This window comes from Elgaria multicarinata, chromosome 6, assembly GCF_023053635.1.
Source record: "Elgaria multicarinata webbii isolate HBS135686 ecotype San Diego chromosome 6, rElgMul1.1.pri, whole genome shotgun sequence".
Classification (NCBI taxonomy): domain Eukaryota; kingdom Metazoa; phylum Chordata; class Lepidosauria; order Squamata; family Anguidae; genus Elgaria; species Elgaria multicarinata.
In genome coordinates this window covers 56,596,290-56,607,187 of record NC_086176.1, presented here as the reverse complement: position 1 = coordinate 56,607,187, position 10,898 = coordinate 56,596,290, and the positions used below count along the sequence as shown (strand labels likewise).

Below are 10,898 nucleotides of genomic sequence, written 5' to 3'. Positions count from 1 at the left end.
TATCTGAGTTAAAATCCCTTTCAAAATTGCTAAGGTAGGCAAGAAATATACATTTATATATCCCTCCTTTAACCTAGCTACTTACACAAAACTTTCAGAAGTAGAAATCATGGATTTTGACCACTGTCATATGGATTGAGATGGCAGGCCTTCATTCGAACTCCATGTGGTAGATTTATATCCCATCTATATGCACATAAGAATTGCATTGATAGTTTCCTCCCACTAAGAAACTATGGTTTACACACTGATCACATTTATTATACAGAAACTACAAGTGCTTTTGAATTCTGCTACAACATCACCATTTTATTTTGCTATGGAAACAGATGTAGCCATCTATTATTTGTAGCCATCTAGCTCTTGTAGCCATCTATTATGATTCCTGAGAAGTATATAAAAATAGCAAAACAGTGTAATTCAATTCAATCACTCAAAGGCTTATTCAATTACTATAGAATACTTATTAATAATCTTGTACATTCCTAAAGAAATACAAAAAACATTAAGTTGAATGCTTCATTATTTAAAAAACCGCATGTACCTCTGTAGTATAATTTAGTCTCTTCCTATTCTCAAGTCTTCGTAACAGGACATAGGGCTACAATTATGCTGGACTGCATGGATACAATTAAGATAACAAACCTCTAAGAGCTTTAAAAGAATATCAAGTACAAAGTCTTCCAGAAAAAACAGCAGAAGGCTGCAGAATGGATCTGGCATTGTTTATAGGCAGGCAGTGCATAAGCTCAAACATCCCAGGAACCTCCAGCCACTGAAGGTGCTTCCAGACAGAGGAATGGTTACTAGTGATACCAGCTACTCATCTTTTCTTCCTTAATGGACTTTCTGTGGTAAGGAAAAAGATGGAAACAGTGGCCAAACACAAGAGGGTTACAAATGCAAGGCTCCAGGTAGGGCAAGAAAAGAATCCTGCCTGAAACTTAGGAGAGCCACTGCTGCCAGTCAGTGTCGACAATACTGGGCTAGATGGGCCAACGGTCTGAATCAGTATAAGGCAGAGTCCTATGTTCCTAAATGGAAGAACTGATGCCTGGAACCCCCTTGTAAAATTCCACGAATGAGGCAGAATAATTGCACAGTAAAAGCCTTGTCTGGAAGCACCCGAAATCCAGAGGCTCTATTAGTGGTAAGGAATGGAAACCAGAGGAACTTTGTCTGCTAGCCAGCACTGTGGAGGTGAACAGTAGCAATAAGAGGGACAATTTAAATGCTAGACTATATATGGCCCAGGGGGGGGGGGGAGGCATTTAAAAACCTTTTTGTGTGATGGGTGCAACTTTTGAAAGCCCTTACTTTATTCAAGCTCCCCCAGCCTCTCCTTGCCAGAGCGAACCAATTCCTGTGCAATTGGATAGATGCTGGGGTGTTTTCTTATAGAAGTACTTTTTAGCAGTCTGCAATTTGAGACTATAACATACAGCATCTCTAAAAGATATGACTTCCAGGGTCTAATGCTGGCTTTTGAATATAGGGCCTGATACTAGTGGAATTGAGCTTTAAGTGCTGATGCTAGTTCATCTATTTTTCTTACTGTGAAAGAGATTTACTCTGCAATCTTAAATATGTATACTCAGAAGTAAGTCAATGGGACTTACTCTCTAGTAAATATGCTTAGGATCACAGCCTTAGATATACAGATCAAGGCAGAGGTTGTAGTATGTTGTTATTGCAGGAAACAGATTCCAGAATCAATTCTTGCTTTGATGGTCCCAAGAAAAATGGCAGTATCAATATCCCATAAAGAGCAAGTACAAAGGAAAATGCTGAAGATCTCCTGACCTTATTTTGGAAAGCAGGAAATGTTCCTGGGGACAGCCTACAGGAGGATTTAGACCCCCAGCAAAATCCATACCAGCCTATAGTCGATTAAAAACACAACTAACATACAAAACCCTGACTTGAACCTTTCAAAATGTTACTTTAGATGTGGAAATACTCTGAAAATCAGCACGGCAATTTTACAGCAAAGCTTTTTCCCAACCGTTATGACGGAGACAATCTTAGTACTGACACAGGGAAACAGATTATTTTTTTCCTGTCTCCTGTGTTGTCTTCTTTTACAAACATCAATATAAGTCCGCAGCATGCTTATTGTGCAATGTCATAGTAGAAGTTGCGCAGCCTTAGCTCAACCGCAGAAAACAGTGGCCGATCATCAACGCTGAAAGAAAAAGACAAATATTTTAGTAGGCATGTACACCTCTTTGCTTCCTTGTTATTTAAGGCTTCTTTGGCAATTTCCAGGTGTATTTTACCTCCTTTATACCAGCATTTACTGCACAGTATTTGGGGATCCTGTTGTCACACAACGGCTTCATTTAATGTGCATCAACAAACTCTTTATCAGATAACCCAGTATTTCTTCCCCAGCAGTGATATCAACAGTGGCTATGCAAAATACTATATAGTAGATGGCATACTTTGGAGGTACTGGAGTGGATCTTTGCCACAAATGTGGATACATACTACAAACTGTGCTTCTGTTTAATGTAAAAACAGAGAGAAAAAATCTCACTGACCAGCATGTCATGGAGCTACGAGATGGGGCCAGCAGAGGACAAGACACAAATCCTGCCACTAGTCCTGAGCCAATGCAAGCTGCCACTACTGCTCCCTCCCCACCACATGAAGAAGTAGATAATGGGTATGATAAGATGACATATCTGAAGAAAATTAAATATTTAAATTCACACTTAAACTTCAGCGGAAGATAAAAACAATAGGCTCTTCCTGACATTCTTGGAGAGCGCTTAAGATGGGTAGAAGGCATGAGCCAGTTCTTGGGCCTCCCCTGAGCTGCATGAATGGAACTGGAGGTGCAGCCATAGCTTTCCCTTGCTTTAGGCAACTTCTTTCAGAGAAATACATAGACCTCAGCCTAAACACTCGAAGGGCCCCTTGACCAAGGACTATGCTTCAGATTAGTCCATTCTAGGCAGGCATGTAACATTCATGCAATAAATAGTCCACTGTCTACCTGGGGTTGTCTCCCATAGCCTCAGCTACTGTCACCATGATGGCTGTGCTCCCGATGCCCAGTTGGAACAAAAGCTGAATTGCAATTTCACCGGTCCAGATTTGGTGAAGTGATAAGAAGAATTGTAAGACTCCTATTGCAATGATTTAAGACCCCACTGTCACTGATAGAATGGATTTATGTTTGTGTGCTGATAAGGGGAAGAGCACCACTGTAGGCTGGCTCAGATATAACCCTAAACCATAGTTTAGCATAACGCGAAAGAGCCTAGGCAAGCCTCAGGCTTCCACTCTCTGCTGCCAGAGTGACTGTGAGGAAGAGTTCAGAAGCTTTCGCTTCTGTCTGCAGTGTCGTCCAAATCTGGATAAACTGGGGTTAATCTTAACTATGATTAGTGGAAACAAGCCAACTTCATAGCCCATGAAACACAGAGGGTGGGAAGAGAGAAACAAAAGCAGAGTGGAAAGAGAAAATCTGAATCAAACCAACCAATGTTTTTCACTGGAAAAAAAATATGAATATGATTATACTCACTTATATGTCCAACACATTTTCATTAACTCGTAGATCTCAGGTGGGCAACCTGATGGAGAATCCATTCGCTCTCCTCTTTCAATCATTTGAGCAACCTCTCCTCCTTTCATACCCTGCAATAGGATAAATGTGTTAATAGACATAGGCCTTTGCTAGACCTACCTGTTGTTCCGGGATGGACGAGGGGAGAGCCTGCGGTACAACTATTGCAGGCTCTCGACCTCATTTACACACGAGATGCGACGAGCTCTGGAGGAGAACCGTCTCGCCTGCCATTTTTCTTTAAATTTTTAATGGGGAAGCAGCACAGGAGCGCTCCAGCGACTGAAGGGTGAGGGTTTTTTTTTTAATTACTTTCCCTGCTCCCTCCACCCTGCCCTTGATGGGCACAGCTCCCGGCTACGTGTGAGTAATCATGAGAAGCCGCTTCAATGGGCCACACGCTGAGCCCAAGACCGCGAGAAAAACCAGGCCCAAAGTGGTGCCCATTATCTCGGGGCCAGGGAGGGTTGATCCCTGCCTGAGCCCAGGATCCCCTGTGCATCATCTGGATGCACTGGGGTAATCATGGGTATACGCCTGGAATAACACCTTGTCTAGCTAAGGCCCAAGAGAAGTATCAGGATGATAGCTTTGGCTCTAATTGAAATAGGCAGAACACACACCTGCTTCTCTCGTAAGTCCACGTGTACCATTCCTCTGGTAACAGGATGGGAAGAAGGGAGCAGATCTGGCTGCATGGCAGTTGGACCAAGAGGCTGCATAGCCATGCAGCATGCTAAGAGCTCCTCCAGAGACTATCAGCAGTGCTGTTTGGTTCCTGGGGGCAGGCCCAGGGGAGATGACTTCAGAAGTTCCCTCGCTAGTGTGCTTCTAGGGCATATAACGAGAACCTCCATGTGGCTTTAGTCAGTGCCAGACCAGATATCCCGAACCTGCCCTCCTTAACTTTTATGCACCACTTTTAGACAGCGATTGATGAGGTATCTGTGGGCATGGTTGGCTGTTAGTCCTCAGGGTTTTCACCTTCCTTGTAACAATAGGTTTGCAAGCATGAAATGGTCCAGATCCATTTCAGGGATTAAGTGGGGAGTGGGCACCCCACTCCTGAAGAGGAGTTCTACAAGTCTCCAGCCCACCTTGGGGACTGGTATGATTACTGCTTCAGGGGGAGAAATGCTGTTCCACCAAGGGTGAGCTATTCCACCTGCTCCCCTCCCCCCCCACCTGGAGACTTTAAAAGCAAGGCTGGAGCTGAAGGTTGGGAGGCGCTGCTTCAGGGGGAGAAACGCTGTTCCAACCAAGCTTTCTTTTCTTTTTATCTTCTTATCTGGTTTGTTTTGCTGTGAACTTGTATTTAGTATATTTTTGAGTATTATTGTGATGTTGTTGATTAGTATATTGTTAAATATTGTTGTAGTTCTAATTTTTGTAAACCGCCCAGAGAGCTTCGGCTATTGGGCGGTATAAAAATGCAATAAATGAAATGAATGAAATGAAATGGTGGGAACTCCAAAAGCCTTCCTTTCCCTCTGTTACCCAGCATGCAGGCTGCAGTGGAGAATCAGCCAGCAGGTGGGCTGGCCAATGACTGGATCTATACCCTATTCCATGCCAAAACTCTATGAGCTGTAATCAATAATGTGGCCATCTTGACTGCACATGACTTATTGCTACCACCACATCCAATATGCGCTGCTGGCACAATTTCTGGATTATTTTTCTCCCAAAGAGATGCTGAAATTGATAGTTTTAGATTTATCTCCATGCAGTTTTTTTTTTTTAAAGAACTAGATTGCTTTGAGTTCTGTTTGGAAGCTAGGAAGAGAAGTTTAATGGTGAAAAACCTACCTTATATGGCTTTTGTCCATAAGAAAAAGCCTCCCACATTAATACACCAAAACTCCAAACGTCACTCTTGCTTGAAAACTTGAAGAAGTTCATGCACTCTGGAGCATACCACTTGACTGGCCATTTCCCATAATGTTCTGCCTGCAATGATCCCCAAAATTAAAGAAGACAAAATCAGCCTATTATATTTTGTTAGCTACAACATACAATAATAATAAGAAATGTGTATATATTTTGAGTTATTAAAGCCCAGCTTGTCTTGTCCTTGCATCCACAGTGAGGAGAGGAGAGTTCACCACCATCAGATCCCACTTTCTTTAGTGCAGAACAATGCTGTGAACCAATTATATCATTTGGAGGCAAACTCCTAGAGTCACCTGAGCAAGTGAAGCATAAGCTGTACCTGCTGGCTCTTAGCTTCCTGCTTCACCCAGCTCCCAACAGTTCTGGCTAGCATGTTTGTTTGTTTTTAAAGAAAAACACAATGTTTAACTATTTTCAGATGTGTGTGCCAAGAAAAAATGCTTTGCAGTAGCATCGGAACTAGCCAGATAATATTTTATATCAAAAGGTGGCATATACATTTATTAAATAAATAAAATAAACAACATGATAATGTTTGAATAGGCCTGATTATAAGAATTTCCAAGAAGAGATATTCTTAGCTTGTCTGTTTTTTCCTGAATGAGTTTGCGGAGGACAGCATATCCTGGTGAAACATCACAATACCCAATGACAACATGTTGAGAAATCTCAGTCAAAGGAGTTAAAGGATGAAATATTACCTTGTAATAATCATTAGAGCCAAGAGCTTTTGAAAGTCCAAAGTCACTGATCTTAGCATAATGTTGTGTAACCAGCAGCACGTTTCTAGCTGCTAAATCTCTGTGCACAAAGTTGTTTTCTTCCAGGTATTTCATCCCCATGGAAACTTGATGAACCAGCTCTATAAGATTCTTTTCTGTGACATCTCTGGGGGGTAAATGAAAAAGAGCACATTTTCATTTCTCATTATTTCATTCCTCTCTTGTATTGTATTTTAATTGGGCTTTATTGTGTTTTGCCTGTGATTTTATGTAGGCTACGGAGTGGGGGCTTTTTAGGGCCAAAAAGAAGCACATGACTTCACAAATAAATATGAACCTGTATTACTGGTCCACTATCTCCTTACACTTCTTAAGAATGCAGTGTCCCACTCTCAATGGTCACCCAAGTAGGAGAGAGAAACCAATAATGCACAGAGAAATATCCCAACTTAATTTGCTTTGTCCCCCATGTATGCAGAGTAGAAAGGCTACTGGGAGTCAAAACCTCAAGAGGAAGTGACCAACCATGACAACAGGATATTAATTACCCACTTTCAGATCACCATCCTCCTGCCCAGTCAAGAAAACCAAACTAAGCATGTGCCCTCTTACATGGGTTGGGCCGATCACATGTTAAGACAGCTCCATGGTTGTCCTGAGCAGCCCTGGATACAGCAGCCTTGGTATGAAAAGATCCATCATTCTAAAGGTCCTCAACCCCAAATCTAAGACGTCCTCCATCAGCTCAGGCAAGGAGACTAAAGGGTAGCAGGGTTAGCAGTACACCAGCAGAGTCCCTAATCTGTCCCAGCTTCCTGAATCAAACACTCCAGATCAGCATTCAAATGAACAGGAAGTCTAGAGAGGGAGACAGAGTTCCTATAGCCAACAGCAACCCTCCCTCTATGCAGCATGTTAGTGCCACATGGAATACCAGGATGGCACACCCAGGTCTCCAGAACACACACCAGGTTGGCCCTCTCACCCACAATTAAATCATGGGTGAAGAAGTTTTTGTTTTGGACCGACCTGGCATTCAGCGACACCATCAGACCTGAGGGCAAGTAGTAAGGTAGCCAGGAACTATCTGGTTGGAGGAAAATCTAGAAGAGCTGATAGGTGTGAGCCCCCTTCTGCTCAACTAGCCTGTTACTCCTCCAGTGCTATACTTCCCCCTACCAGTGACCACACTAATAGGGGCATGCTCTTCCCCGCTAGATTATCCAACGAATTTTCCAGGCACATGTTAAAATAACGGTATTCAATAGAGAGCCCTGGCCCTCAGATCAACAGCTAACATAGAGCAGGTGAATGTCTGCAATTTCTCCTCTATTGCCCTTTGCTGCTGTTGGTTGCTGGAGTGTAGAGCTGAATGGCTGTGAAGTGCCCACTTGTGCTGCTATCAAGGAGGCAGACAAGGCTCTGGAGGCAGAAGATGATAACGTCTCTCCGCCTGCAATGTTCGAGTTGCCCAACCTGTTTTCTCTGGTGATGCCACAGACTCTTTTTCTGTCATCTCATATTGCTAAAATTTAGATTAACCTATTAGTCATCTATGGTCTAGCTCAGCAGATTCCAGAAGCTTGACAGCAACAACTGAATGAGCAGAGTTTCACTGGAAAGTTAAGATGATGAACAAATGCATGGAAGTCAGCACAAGCGAAGTATTGCCCAAAGTGGGCAATGGGTGTACAACTGGCAGAAACCCACTGCCTCTCATGGCTCTCTGTTATATGTGTCTACATGACTAATGGGTACGTGTGCATTTATTATACAAGAGTTTTCCATATGTCAGTGATGGCTGTGTAGGAAATTCACCTGTGGACTGGATTGCAAAATAGCAGTCAAGTCCAATGGGCTCCAGATAAACAGGGATGCTTATGAGCTTAGGATGGCCAATCAAGGTGCAAGAGAAAATGCTCTTTATAGAGCCAGGTTTATTAGCAGTATCAGTGCTTTCTTAATGCTTCAATAAACTATGTTATACATCACATACTTCCCCATGTATCATAAATTACGAATCTGTAGAATCCATTTTAGTGATTAACATAAGCCTTATGCAGGCGTGTGCAAAGCATGTAAGCTCTACACTTAACGATGGACAGTGGGCATGAAGATGCAAGCTCTGCCACCTCACCACCCAAACCCAGGTCCCTGCTTTTGTCACCCTCTAAAAGGCAAGGGAAATTGTCTACAGCGGAGAGACTCCTCTATCCATGGAGGCCCTCTGTGTGATTTAGTATCATCTACATATAGAGATCAATGGGGACGGGGAAGTTAGTGCCCTTCTGTCTGCACCCCGCTAACATGTAGAGCTTACATGCTTATGTAAATCTGTGCATAAGGTTCCATGCATTTTGTTTGTTAATGTTCAAACAGTCAATAAAGGATAATGTCACTAGAGGCCCAGGTGACCACAGTGGCCCAGAACACCCATTACCAAATTTGCTTGGTGTGCCAATTATGTCTGTTCTTGGATAAGAATTACCTAGCCACAGTGATCCATGCACTGGTAAGTTCATGATTAGGTCACTCTAAAGTGGTGCTCTATGTGGTGCTGCCCTTTTGCCTAGTTTGGAAACTGCAGCAAGTACAGAATGCAGCAGCTAGGATGCTCAGGGGAGTTTCTGGTTATACACGTTATATCTGTGTTAAAAGAATTGCACTGGCTGCCTAGTAGCTACCGGACCATGTTCAAAGCCCGAAAGAACTCAGGACCAGGATACTTAGCAAACCCCTTTCCCCTGTATACATCAAATCAACCCCTAAGTTCTTCTGAGGAGGTCTTGGTGGTCATCCAATGACCAACAGCATCTTGTCAAGTAATAGCCTATAAGCAGGCCTTCTCTGTAGCGGGACCCACCCTCTAGAATGGTCTCCCATGTGTGGTTCAAGAGGAGGAAACTGTGGTGAATTTTAGAAGATGCTTGAAGATGCACCTACTTATTTAGGCTTTCTCTGATGTACAATTGCACTGTTATGCTTTACTCTTTTTATTGTATTTATTATTTTATATTGTTTTTATATTATATTTTATGTATTTCTTATGTAAACTACTACTAGGCTAGTAGCTACTAGGTGGCTACTAGGAGGAGGGCTTTCTCCGCTGTGGCACCCCGGTTGTGGAACGAGCTCCCCAGAGAGGTCCGCCTGGCGCCTACACTGTACTGCTTTCGTCGTCAGCTGAAGACCTTTTTATTCACTCAGTATTTTAGTACTTAATTTTAACTTAAATTTAAATTTTACTGTTTTAACTCTGTATTTTAATCTTATATCAATTTTGCTGTGTGGTTTTATCCTGGTTGTGCTTTTTATACTGTATTTCGTAATTGTGTTTTTAACCTGTTGGCTGTTTTATTGTGGTTTTAATTTTTGTGAACCGCCCAGAGGGCTTCGGCTATTGGGCGGTATAAAAATGTAATAAATAAATAAATAAACCACTTAGAGATCTTGTGATATCAAGTGGTATATCATTAGGTCAATCAATTAGTTGAATTAATTGAATAAAATAAAGGCTGACTCACCTATGTTGAATCAAATATTTATTCAAGGGGCCAAGTTCAGCCATTTCCATTACCAACATCCAGGATTCAGCTTCACATATTCCAATCATTCTGACAATGTATGGGTTATCCAGTTGTTGCATTACATTTGCTTCTCTCAGGAGTTCATCTTTGACAGCTGGATCATTGCTTTCATTCTTGAGAATTTTCACAGCTACTGTCTTCTTCCCCCTTCAAAGAAATTTCCAGGAAACTTAATAATATGCAGTGCTTTTAGGTATTCTTACCTCTTTCACATTTGTTCAGTCTATCCAATATTCTGCTTGAAAGTGTGCCTATGTGCGACACCTCAGAGGAGAGGCAGGCTACGTTGCTTAATTCATATGCTGCATTCAGCCTAGCAAAGCTCCCTAGAATAAACTTTGGCCGGCTTGAGGGAGCCCTCAGGCTTAGCATGACCAAAGCTTTCATAAAAGGGGAAAATGTACAGGGGAAATTTCTTGTCAGTTACATAGGTTACTACCAAGGCACCAGATAAAAATTGAGAGGAAGTGCTACTTTTTCTTCCTGTCTTTCTGACAACCACAGATTAACTCTTCTTTAAGTGCAAACCGAATAGCCTTTCTATGCTGTGCAACAAAACATGGTCATGCAAAATAGGCATGATTAAATGACAATAAACAAACTCCAACAAGTGCTAATTCAAAGGATGGGACTACTAACAAGTTGTTTGTTATTTGAGACACATTTACTAGGGAGTAATCCCCAATGAACCCAGTGTGACTTACTTCTCAGTAAACATACAGATGACTGCATGGTAAGGCTACAATCCTATGCACATTTACAAAGAAAATTCAGGCTGCAATCTATACCCACTTACAGGAGAGTAAGTCCGATTGAATTGAATGAGACTTATTCATTTATTTACTGTATTTCTATACTGCCCAATAGCCGAAGCTCTCTGGGCAGCTACTTGTGAGTAAATCCATATAGATTGGACTGTCAGTGGTTTTACTTTTGAGTAAACAAAGCTAGCTTGAACTGCTCAGCTGCAATCCTATGCAAACATCTGGCAATAAACCTTTCTAAATTTAGTGTAACTTCTGTGTAAAGATGTATACGGTCTAGTTTAATATTTTTAAAATTGAGTAAAAACTACTCTATATACCCTTAAAATAAATGCATTTGTAAATTACAGTATAT

General features: G+C 41.9%; 1 protein-coding gene across 1 annotated transcript in view; it reads right to left on the bottom strand.

Moving 5' to 3' along the window:
* Positions 1–362: 362 nt before the first annotated feature.
* SYK (spleen associated tyrosine kinase) overlaps positions 363–10,898 on the bottom strand; it is a 31,264-nt gene continuing 20,728 nt past the window's right edge. The window contains exons 9-13 of the mRNA XM_063128764.1: positions 9,717–9,926; positions 6,172–6,358; positions 5,387–5,527; positions 3,536–3,648; positions 363–2,185 (exon numbers count right to left, since the gene is read on the bottom strand). Of these exons, the coding sequence (XP_062984834.1) occupies positions 2,113–2,185; positions 3,536–3,648; positions 5,387–5,527; positions 6,172–6,358; positions 9,717–9,926 (724 nt within the window). The 3' untranslated portion in view covers positions 363–2,112. The remainder of the gene's footprint in view (positions 2,186–3,535; positions 3,649–5,386; positions 5,528–6,171; positions 6,359–9,716; positions 9,927–10,898) is intronic.